General features: G+C 30.2%; 1 protein-coding gene and 1 long non-coding RNA gene across 2 annotated transcripts; one reads left to right on the top strand and one right to left on the bottom strand.

Moving 5' to 3' along the window:
* Positions 1-769: 769 nt before the first annotated feature.
* Positions 770-3,025, bottom strand: LOC128280924 (uncharacterized). Its single transcript, XR_008271136.1, has 2 exons — positions 2,901-3,025; positions 770-1,059 (listed from the first exon to the last, which is right to left on the bottom strand). It is a non-coding gene; the product is annotated as an uncharacterized LOC128280924 (long non-coding RNA).
* Positions 3,026-9,897: 6,872 nt separating this feature from the next.
* On the top strand, positions 9,898-10,797 carry LOC108455807 (germin-like protein subfamily 3 member 1). The gene has a single exon (XM_017754355.2). The coding sequence runs from the start codon at positions 9,977-9,979 to the stop codon at positions 10,607-10,609; it is 633 nt and encodes a 210-aa protein (XP_017609844.1). The 5' UTR covers positions 9,898-9,976; the 3' UTR covers positions 10,610-10,797.
* The last annotated feature ends 5,609 nt before the right edge of the window (positions 10,798-16,406 follow it).

Below are 16,406 nucleotides of genomic sequence, written 5' to 3'. Positions count from 1 at the left end.
GAGCACTTCCTCGGCTTCATCCACGGCCTCTTGTACTCATATCGTATTATCTTGATTACGAATTTTTATGCATCAATTAATATTCCAGTGTTTATTACAGATGTTTTATGAATCAAACAGTAATTCAAAGTTTGTTTTCGCATAATCGAAGTCTAGCTACAGTTTCAATCTCTTATCAGATTTTCCTATGGTTTCAGTATCATCCTATCTAGAGTGTCCTAGTAGGGTTTCAGTACAGACAGATAATTTAGAAAAATATTCAGAAGAGTTCAGAGTAATACTTACAGGCTTGGGCCAGAGATTCGGAATGCCACCTTCTAAAGATCTAAATTTTGAAAATCGAGTTTTTTTTTTTTTGCATTCTTTATAAAATTTTCGTTTTCGAAAATCTTTGTTTTTGTAAACCCATTCCACAGCCGAGTTGTTACAACTGGGCTCTGATACCACTAAATGTAGCACCCCAAACCCGGCCCAGAAGTTATGGCCGAATCCGGTATGCCACATCAAAAACGTTAAAAAAAATCCAGAAAATCGTACTTAATGTTCAAAAGATTAATTCATTAAGGGTTAAAGTGAATGAAAGCTGTGCACCAGGTAGGAAACCGAAAAAGAGGTGGTGAGTCCATCGGACTGCTTAAGTACCAAGCTCCCTTCGGATCCAATCCTAGACATGCATACTGCCATTGCCACACCTTAACGTAATGGATATTTCTAGGAAACCGATTTGATTAAGTCATTTTTAGGAAAAGTGATTAATTTTGGAAAATACTTTCATTGCGGAAGCTTTGCTTGTTGTCGTGTTATTTTGAAATCAACTGTTGTTTTTGAAAACGCGCCCTAAAGCTATCCAGTTTCAACAGTTAAAATAAGTAATACCTATCTTAGTAATACATATTAAAACCATCAAAAATAAATAAGCGGCCTTATTACATTTAAAAGCCCAAAACCTCAAACGTAATTAAAAGGATGTCCAGTTCACCAGAAGAAAATCAAACTTTCAGAACGGGTGGCCACTCCGAATTCCCTCACAGCTCCAAGCCCACTATGGTTGGGGATTTCCTGCGTGGATGAAAATAAAAGGGGTGAGTTTGGGGAAACTCAGTGTGTAAGGAAAACCCATTCAAAGTCCAAGTCAGCTCAAGCCCATTGGGCCTAAGCCCATTCAGGTAACAGTGGTACTGGGCCAGAGCCCTTTTCAGATTACAATAAACTGGGCCTTAGCCCCTTATTCAGATAACAGTATGGCCCATAGGCCCATTTCAAAATACATGCAACATCAGTAAACATATGCAAGCCCATTTGGGGAGACTACTCAACCCACCAACCACTACACTCCACCCGTACCAGCCATACACTCCATGTGGGAATAGCTCAACCCACCCAAATTTAACACTCCACAGATTGCGTTCCTTCTTGCTTTCGATTAACGATAAATTGAGGCAAAGCCTCCAAGACGTGGACAAGCCACTTTCAATACTTCCTCCGTCAATATCCCAGTCCATGCATCGATAATAACATGGCATGCATAAATAACAACATCAAACATGCATTTAGGTCAATTTAACCCTAGGGGTATTTCGGTAATTCATCTACTAGGGGTAAAACTGTAAATTTTCCACTTTTAAAGGTATTTCAGTAATTTATCTATTTTAGGGTTTTTCATGCATATTCCTACTTTTCACGTACTAATAGAATCACGTACCGAGGGTTCTTACCGAATTGGGTCCGTTGGCCCACCATTCCAATTTTGGCCCATTAAGCCCAAAAATATTGAGGGCACAGAAATCATGCACTTTGCAGTCCAAATTTTGCAGCTTACCAAAAACATTAATCGATTTACCTCACGAGCATTCGCACACTCGCAAATCTACAAAATACCAGTTTTCGGCATTTCACTTTTGCCGATCTAGACTAAGAAAGAGGGTGTTAGTTACACACCTTGTTTGCGACGATATACTGACGAGATCCACACACGAACCGCCTACAATTGGATTACTAACACGTTAATCTAACTATTCAAATACAAACTACGTATTAACCCCTTACAATATTCGGCCAACCACACCTACAGATCATAGTAAGCTTATAAGAAATCAATAAGCAACTCATTAACAAATTTTTGTCAATGTTTACCACATAATCATAATTTCACTGCAAGCTGTCTTCCTGAGCAACAGTCACTAAATCATTTATAACTGGAGCTACGAAACTCCAAATCAAGTGCCATTAATTTTCCCTGAAAATAGACTCATATATCTTCTATCCATAAAATTTTCAGGATTTTTGGTTTAGCCAATCAATACCAGATTTTTCTCAAAGTTTCCCATGTTTCACTGTTTGACTAATCTGACCACTCTTCATTACGAATCAAATTTCTCATTGTACAGAATTCAAAATATGTTCTTGTTTATTTCATTAGAAACTAGACTCAATAAGATTTAATTACATAATTTATTCAGCTTCTAATTCATCTCCCACAATTTATGGTGATTTTCCAAAGTCACGTTACTGCTGCTGTCCCAAGCAGATTTATTACCAAATCACTCTTTCATACACCTATCTTGCATGCATGTTATTTAAACATGTATATCACCAAACAATCATCACATATCTATGATTTTTACTTAAGCATAATCTCCATTTCATCATTTTAAAGCACAACATGTTAGCCGATTTTTCCCTTTAGCATCTAAGGCACATGCATGCTTATTTGTTTGGCTCAACTTCACATATCTTCCATTTTTCATCAAAAGAACATGAAACAACAACCATTTCCTTCATTTTAATTCATGACCAAATGCTCACAACACAACTAAAAATCAAAATATACTTCAAGAGTTAAGGTAGAATCAAGAAGAACTCATGAACCTCAAAATAGAAGCAAGGTACCAAGAACTTACCTTCAATTTTCCTCCTCCTAATGACCGAATACTCAAGAGCTTTCTCCTCTCCTTTCTCTTCTCTAACTTTCAGCTATGATGAACAAAGATGGACAAAACTTTGTTCTTTTCACCCTTTTCTTTTAATAAAACTTCATATTTCATCCATTTAATTCTTTAATACAAAAGACATGATATTCTTATCATGAAACATTTACCTAACCCATTATCATGAAACATTTACCTAACCCATTATCATGAAACATTTACCTAACCTATTATCATGAAACATTTACCTAACCCATTATCATGGAACATTTACCTAACCTATTATTAATTTGTATCAATTTGTACCATAAATTATGGATATCAAGTGTACATTTTGTCTACAACAACATGATGGTTGGCCACTTCATGTAAAATGGGAGGTTTGTCATGCAAATCCTCCTATTTTGCACTCCTATTTATTTGGCCACTTCAATTTAGCCTATATCATTTTCAAACATTTTCACATAGGTCCTATTTCATAATTTCACCCCCTTTTTCTTATGAAACAAAAATTAACTAAAATTGTCGGGTTCTATCTTAAGTTTGGGCTTTCTAGAGGCCCACTAACATAATTAAACCTATGCCAACATTCACAGGATTCCCGAAAATTGGGGCGTTACAGAACATCAAATTGATTTCATACCTGGAGCTACAATTCCAAATCGACCAGCTTATCAAAGTAACCCCGAAAAAACTAAAGAGTGACAACTACAAGTTGCTGATTTAATGAAGAAATGATACATACGGGATAGTTTAAGTCCATGTGCAGTGCCCGTTCTGTTGGTGCCTAAAAAAGATGGTTCATGGAGAATGTGTGTAGATTGTCGAGCTATCAACAAAATTATCATGAAATACCATCATCCAATCCCAAGACTTGATGATATGTTAGATAAGCTTAGTGGTGCAAAATTATTTTCTAAGATCGATTTAAAAAGTGGCTATCATCAGATTCGCATGCGAGAGGGGGATGAATGGAAGACCACGTTCAAAACCAAATACGGTTTGTATGAGTGGCTAGTGATGCCATTTGGCCTCACGAATGCTCCAAGTACTATCATGAGGTTGCTGAACCACGTTTTGAGGTTTTTCATTGGTCTTTTTTGCGTAGTTTATTTTGACGATATTTTGGTTTATAGTAAGTCTTTATCTGATCATATTGAACATCTACGATCTGTGTTAGAAGTTTTAAAAAAATAAATGTTATATGCAAACCTTAAGAAATGTAAATTTTGTACTAACAAAGTTGTTTTTTTAGGTTTTGTTGTAGGTGGAAGTGGTCTTGAAGTGGATCAAGATAAGATCAAGGCAATACAAGAATGGCCACGTCCGACCAATATCAACCAAGTTCGAAGCTTTCATGGCCTTACATGTAATACCCCTACCCGTATTCATTGCCGGAATAGGGTACGAGGCATTACCGGAGTTTACGAATTAAATTTTTTTTATATTCAATATAGCCCTTTTATAAATATCTAACCTTCCCTGTAATATTAAATCGAGACCAATCGACATCAACCAAATCAATTCAACATATTTTCATGATAGATTCATGCATTTATATAAGATAACGTCATCACATATCTATAACTGTGTTTGTTAACCATACTAATGGCTAACTTTACATTCATTTCACGTTAACATTTACTTTGTTAGCTTATACATGCCATTGATTTCCAAAATAAAGTTTCTTTATATACCGAAATCCCGAGGTTGATGTGATGTGTCTCGACCAAATCGACCTCCGAGCTCTTAACACTACAAAACAGGGAAAAAAGAAACGGGGTAAGCACTTTGTGCTTAGTAAGCTCATGTAACAAGAATTATACTTACCTAATATTTTCAATACAATACAATAAACATCCATATATCCATTCAATGCATTATTACCCTAATATGCACAAACTCAACATTCAAGTTAGTACAATAATTTCCATGTACCAATAATATATACCATGATTGATGAGCTCGTCAATATCATAATTTCCATTTCCTTGTTATTTTTTTATACTTATCCCGTTGAATTTATCGGAATTTCGATGGATTTTCAGAGGTACACTTTTAGTATACAATTCCGGGTCCGTCAATTCATATTCATGTGCGCACATTTCCATTTCGAGAGCACACTCCCGAACCTCAACCTTGCAATGGGATTACCATCCCAAGCTAAATCCTCGCAATATAAACTCATAGAGTATTGTCGGATTACCATCGAGCTAAATCCTGCAACGACAATTACTCTAATGAGCTTGGATCTGAATTACAGTCGAGCTAATTTGAGACCCTAATTCGGATTACACGTCCGGCTAAATCCATTTTACACATATTCTTCGGAGGGCTATATCAAGATAGGATCACTCGTCCGGCTAGATCCTTTTTACCGTCAATTCCTTTTCAGAGATCCATTGAATTTTCCTTTCATTCAACCGGGATTTCTTCCCATTTTATCAAATATATCAATGTTTCATAAATTTTCATACAATGAACATTCAAATCATATTCACATCAATAACATACAATCTCAAGCATTTAAGAATATAATTCAAGTTACACGAACTTACCTTGATACTTGTTTGTAAACAGTAAAAATCTACTAATCCCAAACTTTTTCCTTTTAAACCTTTTAAACATAGGCAAGAAAAACCTGGTTACAAGTGTTGAGCATGATGTATGGATTTGCTTGTGTTATTCTAAAAGTTATTAGTTATTTCTGGATTGGTCCTAATTTGATTTTTGACACATGTATCTCCTGGCATTGTCAGATGGATAAATCATATCTAATCTTAATTTAGCAACCTGATTTATAACTTAAATTTGGTAATTCAAACTCTATTAAGCTGCACCTCATTCTCGATGTGATAAGAATATAACTTAAATTTGGTAATTCCAACTCTATTAAGATGCGCCTCATTCTTGATGTGATAAGAAAATCTCCATGTGATCCATTACCATCCTACTGCATCAATTAAGAAATTTAATCGATCATTAATAGTGATTCATGTATTCTATTCTTACCGTTTGGATCTAGAACCAAGTAGATAGAGCTTCTCCCTGTACCTTTTTTTATAGTGGCATAAAATTTGCTTTGAGGCTAATTACAGTGTCACTTATAACAATTTTGTGGATATTGACAGAATCATAGTGTTTTCGTAGATCTTTTGTTATAAACTTATTGACATGAATATCTTAATACTGGTAGAACTTAAATTTGCTGACTTCGATTTAGAACTATTTCGTTGTAGTTTGTTTCTAAATTAGCTAAATCTTATTGTTATCCTCCACCCATTTTTTATTTTTGTGTGTGTATATATATGTGTATATATCTAAAGGTGATTTTTTTTCTTCATTGTTTTTTTGTCAATAAGGTGCCATGATCTGACATTTTGTTTTCTATTATACGCTTGTGGAATAAGCAGATTATAAATCAATGACTGAACTGTTTTCCAAGAAAGGCGATGATAAGACTCTTGATAATTTTATTCCCAAATCTGAAAACGACTTTGTGGAGTATGCTGAGCTTATTTCTAACAAGCTTTGCCCATATGAGGTGAATTTAACAATCTTTCTTTCTTGCATTGTCACTGTATTGAGGAAGTTCTCACGTTGCCTAAATACATCCTTTGATGCAGAAAAGTTATCACTATATTGCACAACTCAAGGCCATGATGAGACTATCATTGACTTCTTTGAAAGCAGTTGATGTCAAAGATATTGCACCTTCGGTCACAACAATTCTTGCTAGATCTGTCAAATATATATATTTCTTTTAGAATGGGAAGATTGCAGTTAAGGAGAAGAAGAGTTCTAAGAAGGTAATATATGATTTGGTTTCTCTTCTTTTACATTTCGTACAATGCAATAATTTTTTATGCTATTATTCATGTTCCTGATGTGGGGTTTTGGCATGATGCAGAGACCAAGAGGATTGAAGGTCATGGGGAGTATGAAAAGTGATTCAGATTGAAGATACATCAATGGCAGAGCAGTACCCTTTTTCTTTTTTGATATTTTTGGAGGAATATTTTTGGAATTGATGTTAATAGGTTGGGGGAAAATATAGAGAAGTTAAAATAGGGGTCTGCTTGCTTGTTTGGTGTATAGATGTTTGATATTTTCATATATATAAAAATGAGAATAATTATTATTTTGGATCAATATTTGTAATTTGGCAACTATGATCCTATGAGATTATGTTATGATTTTTATTAATTCATATTTTAATAATAATTATATTAAGAATATTATTAAATTATTTATTTTTATTTTATTAAATTATATTTAGTAATAATTATATTTAAATGTGATTAAATTATTATTTATTATTAAATTTAATAATAATCCTAGTAAAATTTAATAACAAAAATTATCTTACTTAAAATTATTCTATTAGAGGTATTCTGATCATTTTAATTTTTTTTTATGCTATTACAACATCATTCCATTCAACCAAATACAAGAATACCATTACAGTTCTATTCTATTTCATTCAACCAAACAATTGAATTACTTATTACAGTTCTATTCTATTACAACGAACTAAACGTAGTGTTAGGGTTTGTGTAATTCAAAAAAAAAAAGGTCAAGATGAAGAAATCAATTTATTGGGTGTTCTTTTTTGTGTTTTTTGTCAAATTTAATGGCCAACTGTCTCCAATGCCGCAAGGTATTTCCTAAACCTATGTAAAATCATATCATTCTAATGATTCTAAATAATTGATTATGCAATATTAGGGATTTAATTTAACATTACATTTTATCAACCAAATAATAAAATATTACATACTAATCAAATGAACTAAACAAGATAATATATCATATCCGATAACGTTGTAAAACCTTACGTTCAGTTAATCCTTTTTTAATGAATTAAACTAGATAAAATATGATATCAGATAATTTGCTAATAAAACCTTACATTTTATTAATTTTTTTATATTCTTCATATATATTTCATGTTCAAAGTCCGTGACTATCCCTTATAATAATATCGTATTCAAAATTTGAACTTATATCTTTCTTTAAATATAAAATATAATTTAATTAATCTTATCACTAAGATTAATATTATATTTTGTAAATCAAACATCATCTAAAAAGTATAATTTGATGAATTCATAAATATAGAAAATGAAAACCATGGTTCAGAATTCGCCCAGTACTGAAAATGATACAAATAAGATATTTTGATAAATATTTTTTAATTAAAGGTAATTTAATAAATAAATTAATAATAATTTTAAATATAAATAAAAGCTTATATATGAATAAATGGGTCACATCATCGCCTCTGTGTGAAGAAAGCAATTGGAAATTTGGCATTGTCTCCAAGCATATTCTTGATTTCATATTACTTTTATGAATTAAATTTTATGAACTGACTGGTCATGGTGGAGAAAGGTCCAATAAAATTTTATTAAAATCAAATTTTAAATAAAATTTATAAATTCAAGTTTAATCAAATTTATTTCATATTTTAATAATAATTTCAATTTAAAATTAATAAATCGCTTTTTTCCATACCCTAAATTGTGTTTATTTAACTTAGCCTTAAGGGCATTGTTTATAGTCCACACAATAGTTCAATGGTTGCAACTGGAAGGACAGCGTGACCAATTTTATAATTTTATTTTATGTATTGAGCTGTCACGATGTCTTCTTATGAGCATTTGCCATGTGATCTCCTTGGACCGATTCTATGTTGATATGCTTTCAATAAAGTTTTTTTTTGTATTTTTTAAGTTTTTTTTAAAATAGTAATTGGAAATTGTGAAGGGTCTTATCTTTAGTATTGTGTTTTCAAAGTGTTCATGTTTGATTTTAGTTTTGAGATTTTATTTCTCGTCTTTGAAGATGGCATAGAGATGCTTTTATGGTTGGTGAAAAATGGTCTATACAGTTGAACAATCGAGTCGGGAGAAATAGATGATATTGAATCTGTTACAGAAAAATCTACGAAATGTTGTTTGTGTTTGAACAAATAGGTAAAGTCAGGAAATTGCTTTAGGAGATAAAAAATGAATAATTTTTTAGAGGATCAAAGTGCAATATTATTATTATACTAATTTCTGATTTCCAGAAAAATAAATGAATTATATAAGCATTCTTTTAGAGGGGAAGATTACTGTCTGCCCCTCCCTCCGCCCCTGCTTGAACATGCCATAGAATGCGAGCTTCCCATCCATTATGAACACCGAAGAGTTTACACATAGTAATGTTTGAACTTGAGACTTATAATACGTAGATCATTTATGGGTAAGATGGGTACTGCTTGTGTGTCTAAGTGAACCCAAAATAAAAATTAACCCAATTCAATTTAATAATGAAAAGTAAATAAATTAAATTCGTTCAACTGGAACTCGAAGTGATTTAAACTCCAAATGATTTGAACTCAAAATGACCTAAACATGAAATGATCCCACCTAAAAATTTGATAGACAAAATCCGAATGATTCAAACTCAAAATAATCCAAAAATTACTAAAACCTAAATCAATCCAACTTAGAGTGACTCAAATCCAAAATGAACCTTACCTCTCCTATTACTAAATAGGAATATCAATTCGGATTTCAAATACTTGCAAATATTCGATTTGTTCTTTTGTCAATTCGAAAAATATTCAGAATCAAATTTTAAAATTACTATTTGGTGTGGATTTAGAATGAATATGTAAAGATATCACAAATATACATTATCTGAATCAACAGTGCAGATTCAAATATTCAAATTCATTGTTTAGGAATATTTATATTTTTATTTTATACATATAAAAAATTAATTGATTTAAAAATCTAAATTTAATTCACATACAAATTTAGATAATATACAAATAATAAACAAGTTAAATTTTTAAAAAATACAGATATCCTACTCACTTACATCCTTATTAACAAATAAGTAAAATGAAGGTTAAAATAGATTTAAATGGTTGCTATCAAAATACCATCTGGTCCTCTCCCTATCTATCTATATATTCATACCCAAAACCTCTCAAAAAACCACCCCACCACCACCAAGAGAAAGGAAAAATAATCCCATCATCATCAACAACAGCAATGCTTCACATTTTCCTCCTTTTCTCCCTTATCTTCACTTCCACCAATGTCCTCGCCCAGGACTTTTGTGTTGCGAACACGGCTTCGGGCATTGTTACCCCATCAGGTTACCCTTGCATAATGGAAGCAAATGTAACCTCCGACGACTTCGCTTTTTCGGGTCTCGGTGTCCCAGGTAATACGTCGAACATCATAAGTGCAGCTGTGACACCAGCATTCGTTGGTCAATACCCAGCCGTCAACGGACTAGGCCTGTCCGCCGCAAGGCTGGACTTGGCTCCGGGTGGTGTAATCCCAATGCACACTCACCCTGGTGCCAACGAGCTCCTTTACGTGGTCCATGGTCACATCACTTGTGGGTTCATTTCATCGGCTAATAAAGTTTACTTGAAGACCTTGAAAAGAGGTGATGTCATGGTTTTCCCTCAAGGGTTATTGCATTTTCAGATCAACGCCGCCGGCAAACGACCGTCGCTCGCCATTGTTACCTTCAGTAGCCCCAATCCCGGACTTCAAATCCTTGATTTCGCGTTGTTTGCTAATGATTTGCCGTCGTCTTTGTTGGAGAAATCAACGTTCCTTGATGATGCTCAAGTTAAGAAGCTTAAGGGTGTTCTTGGTGGAACTGGTTAAGCCATATTTGATTTGTTGTTTATTTAGTTGTGTAATATTTTTTTGTTAAACGATGCTGTTTGTGATGTACGTTTTTTTTTTTTTTTTACTTTTTATCTTTCTTTCTGAACGATGTCGTATTAGGGTTTACATTCTTGTGTTTTTCTCTCGATTCAGTAGTGTATTGTGTTTAACGTTGTGTTTTATCATTTCAAAGCTCTCAACTTTTCATTTTAATTGCTAAAATATTTTGAATGCAAAAACACCAAAGAGGTGTAAAAATATATCACTTCATCAGTTTTTAAAGTAAGCAAAAATAGATAGAAGATTCAATGATAAATTTATATATTAAATGTAATAAAAATTTTAAATTTTATTATTATGCTGAATTTAGTTCCTATAATTAATTTTAGTTTTAATACTTTTGAATTATCAAATTTAGTCCTTATAATTTTTAAATTTTAAATTTTCAATCTTCAGCTAAACAGTATTTATTAATTAAATATTACTGGGAATATGGCACTTTACATTTATAACACTTTTTGTTTCTTTTATTAAGTAGAACCCATTTTGGGTTGATTATATATATTATACTACTCTTTTAAAGTTTTGGTTAAATTGGTTTTATTTCAATTAAATTTAAATTTATTAAAAAATTATTTTTATAAAGATAAATCACCTTTTAATCATGGTAAAATGGAGCATTCCAGAATTTTTATTGTTATTTTAGTCACCGCTACTAATTAAATTGTACAAATTAATCACTCATCCGTTTTTTCCGAACCGGCATTTCACGTCATTGATTAATTTCCGCCTAATTACCTTTTTCCTCATGTTCCACATTAAAAGGGTCTCTCTCTCTCTTTTTATTTACATAAAATATAACTTTTTACTTTTTCTTTTCATCTCAACAAAAAACCCTAAGAAAAATTCTACCTGACTCTCACAAAGCCAACGCTGACGTCGCCTCTGACGCAACAAATGGCACCTGTCCGCTCTTCACCTTAATGTACTAAACACTAATCCAGCCTCAAATTTTCCAAATGCCTTCATGAATACCCCAAAAATGAGCCTTGAACTTTCAGTTCCTTCTTCAATCTTCAACACTGGCGGTCCTATTGGCCTTCCATTCAGGAATAGTGATTCCTCACAATCTCCTCTGCAACTCCATTGTTCATATTTGCAAAGGGACTACCGAAACTCTTTTTTCTTTCTCTTCTCTTTTGCTTCTAATTTTAAGGTTGTAGTTGAATGAAATGCATGGTTGTTGTTTTTTTTTCAGTTTATTTATTGGTTGCTCTTTTTTTTTTACTGTTGGGAAGTTTTTATTGTTGGGTTTGGGTTTAGTGGTAAAAGGATAGAGACGGCGATGGTGATTTGGGTCGTGGGTTGTGAGAAAATGGTAGATTTTGGTTCAGGTTAGATGCTAAGTGATGTGAGAGTTAGGCGTTGATGAGGCATGGTGACTCGATGATGGAGGATATTTGGGTTTAGGGACTTAGTGGTTGATTCGAATGAGGCTGCAAATTGCAATGGTGATGGCGAAGATGATGAGTACGGTAGTGGAAAGTGTAGGCTAAGGGGAGAGGAGGCTATTTTTGAGTTTAAAAACACTTAATTAGGTGGAAATTGATTAATTACATGGAATATACTGTCAAGGAAAAAGCAGAGAAGTGACCAGCTTGGGTAATTTAAAAAAGTGATCAAAATAAGAAGGATTTATTTTTAGAGGGATTAACGAGATAATTTATCAATTATCTTTTTATAGGGGTAGATATTATTTTAAGGGATATTTTTATCTTTTATGGTTTTATATAAAATCTAAAAAGTGTATATGGGATTCGAATCCAAAACTTCGTTATTTTAATTTTATAAATTTTACTAGCTTAACTAAAGATTTAGTATATATATAATTTCTTATAAATTAAATTATTAATAATGTTTTTATATTTATAGTATATAATAAATAATTAAATATGTAAGAATTAACAGTAAACAATCAGGGGCGAAACCAGGGCAGGCATGGGCCCCGCCCCCTAAAATGGGAAATTTTCATTTAGGCTCTTTAGATTTTTTAAAATTTTAAATTAGTAAAGGTAAAATTACACTTTATTTATTAAAATTATAAAATTCAATTTAATCTTTTAAAATTATAAATATATAGACTATAAAAATTAAAATTTTCTTATTTAAAAATTTTTTTTAACTTCGCCTTCGTAAACAATTACATTATTATGTAATAAGCAATCAATCATCATATAAATAATAAAATATTATACAAGTTATTTCATTAATAAAATTATAAAAAATATTTTTATTAATTTTATAAATACCAAATAACTTAAATTTTAATGTTATAATTTTTTACTTTAACGTCCTTAACGGTCATTTTAAATTATCACCATACTGTTATCATAGCTTTTGAATCCAAACACATATCACACTACTAACTTTAAACTCACTTTTATAATGACTAATCTCATTGACAGCGCGAATTTTATGCTCACTAGAATCAATTTCGCTATCCAATCAAATGAATATTAAATTTATAATTTATGTATAATATAAAAATTAATAATAAAATTTTACCTTAAAGAAATATGCGGGTGAAATCGTAATTCAAGGACAACAAATTTTGAAATATTTAAATTCAATATATTTTCAATGTAATCATTGATTTTGTTTGTTGCAATTATATCTCAGAGTTGTCTAAAATTAATGCATGTCTTTTAATATAGAAATACTAAAAGAAACCCTAATTTTGATTTTTTTATTTATTTTTTAAATAATTTCATTTTTGGTTACTGTTATTTTTACTTTTTTTAATACATGCTTAAAATTACAAACAGTCCTTCTCCGACTCTTAAATAAGAGGATAATATGTTTCAGCGCACTTGAACTTACATCCTTATGCATTGATAACAATGCCTATGCCAATCAAACTAAGATTCAATCAACTTTATTGATTTTTTATTAAAATAAATATTTTGTTAAATTTCACTTATAGAATTAAAATTCTCTATAATCACAGTATCAATATATCATTTTATAAAATAACTTAATTTTAATTATTTAAATGGATACTTTTACTATTAAATCAAATACTTTTTATTTTTCGTCCTGAAATACATTTTATTTTAATGCCACTAAAAAGGATTTATCTTATCTCTTTTCTATGGTTTGGGCCACTTTGCATGTCAACATAAAGCTTAGCTATATATACATTCTCTTTTACACTTTTTGCCACTATTTTTATTCCATTTTTATTTTTATAGATGGTCCCAAATATATTTATACATAATTTTGTACTTGGTCCCAAGAGCTATAGATACAAATATATATATATATATATATATATATATATATATATATTTGGTCCCAAAAGCTACACTTTTATTGATACTCAATCTTGGTGAAATTTACTTATAAGGCTCTAATTTAATGATAATTAAGTTTAAAATGTTACAAATTCGGAAATTATATGTTCGAGTTTCATTTGTATAAATTATTTATGGTAGATTGACTTGAATTAGTTTATTGAATTAACTATTCAGTTTAATACTAGTAATAATTAATTCTAATGGTAGCTGTTGAAATAATTATAAATTGTAATTTCAAAATTTTATAAAAAAAATGGATGAAACTCATGCTAACATTCTATTGTAAGTTACACTAAAGCAGAAGAATAAGGTATCTTTTCTCTTCGGTACTTGTTCTTTCTGCAATTTGGTCCCTCACCTTGCCTAGCTATTAGCTAAGCAATTAAGCACCACTTTTTTTCTTCTTTGTATTCACTGAAAAGTTCAGAGTTGACATGCCATAGATATAGATATTAAAATTCACCACATGATTTTTGTATGTCAAAAATAAAAATAAAAATTCTAAATAATATTTATTAAAAATAATTATTTTTTGAAAAACTAAATTAATATTTTTTAAATAAAGTGAATGGTTATTTTTAACTTTAATTATTCATTTGTATGGACCAAATGAAAAGAATAAGTAGTTCTAATGATAACATTGTGGATATGTTTTTTCATAGTAAATGACACTATAATCAAATTCCCCTTCTGTTTTGGCATTTCACTATTAAATTTGTGTCGTTGAATAACGTGATACTAAAATCAGGCAAATACTTTATAATATGTATATAAGCAAGGGTTGATCTACACCAATTTAAAATTATTTTAGTTTTAGTTTTCCTTTTTAATATATTTTAATTGTTTAACAATTCAATAGTTAAATTTAATTTACATCAAATTTAATTAAATTTTTGTTTATGCACAGAGGCAAATTTAGGGGGTTGGCAGGGCTCGGTCCCCTTTAAAATGAAATTTTTTTTATTTTGACCCTTTAATATTTTTAAAATTTTAAATTAGTAAAGGTGAAATTGCACTTTACCCCTAAAAATGATAAAATTTTGATTTAATCCTTTAAATTTTGTATTTTTACTATTGTAAAATTACAATTTAATTTTAATCCCCATAAAAATATTTCTCGCTTTGCCCTGGTCATGCATGTAATTTTTGAATCTATTCGATATTTCTATCATATTGATCTATAATGTTGTATATATTAATATTTATTAAACGGTTGAAAATTTTACAAAAAAAGTTAAAATTTTAATTTACATCAAATTTGACATATATATTTTATATGAATAATATATGACGAGATTAAAATATTAATTGTACAAAGAGAGAAAGGTAATTAAAGACTTCGAAAAAAATCATGAATTTAAATTGAGTAGTGTAGAAAACCAAAAAAAATATTAGGTAATTTGAAAAACTAAATTAATTGTATGTAATTTATTATTATATTAGATTAATTTAAAATATTCTTTACATTTATTTATTTTAATAAAATACTATCATTAAAAACTATAAACAATAAAAATATAATGAAATGTCACATAGTAAAAACGATAACTAAGATAACATAAACCGATGTACAAATGCCATGTTTGCAAAAAACCCTAAAAGAGGAGAAAAACAAACCGATGGTAACTGCAATGGAAGAATTTAAAAATAAACTGGAGTTGTGTCACCTTAATCAAATCACTGAAAATTGTAACTTAGTCCCGCCATCATCAAATCAACTTAACAATGAAAACCGATTTACCAAAAAACCATTATCAAGTGTCCCAAGAAACCTACCATATCAGTGATTGACAAAAGACCAAGTCTTAGATAGCCTATCATCCTCCTCATTATTTCATATTTCAATTTTATGAACATCAACATTGTGCTTTATCATAATAAGAGCCTCGAAAACGATTTTTAATAGATTTGACAAAATCTTTTACTTGACCAATCTTATATATACCCAAAATATATATAAAAACTAAAATCACTACTATTTTCAAAAATAACAGAGTGAGCAAAATAAAAATAATAAAAATATGAATAAATATGAACCGTAATTAAATACGGTTACACATCTAGAGTTTTTGTTCTTAAAGAGAAAAAGTTCACACCAAACATATTCTTTACATTTATAAATAAATTGTATATCCTACAAATCTTATATAATATATATTACAATTAAACTATTATTAAAGTTTTTGACTAAATTGGTTCACTCTAAATCATATTACTAATTCAGTTAAGAAAATTACAAAAATATCTTTTCGTAATTAAAATAAGTTATATTGTTTGAGAATATTTTAGTCTTTTTATATTTTTTAAATTCAATAAAATATACTTATAATAAAATTTGAACGTGAACCAATTGTATTGGTAAAATCTTTAATTTACTACAAAGCTAAAACTTTATTTTAATATTTTTATACATTTTAATTTATTATGCATGCTTTGCT

Source organism: Gossypium arboreum, chromosome 9, assembly GCF_025698485.1.
Source record: "Gossypium arboreum isolate Shixiya-1 chromosome 9, ASM2569848v2, whole genome shotgun sequence".
Classification (NCBI taxonomy): Eukaryota; Viridiplantae; Streptophyta; class Magnoliopsida; order Malvales; family Malvaceae; genus Gossypium; species Gossypium arboreum.
This window is presented reverse-complemented; position numbering and strand designations above follow the sequence as displayed.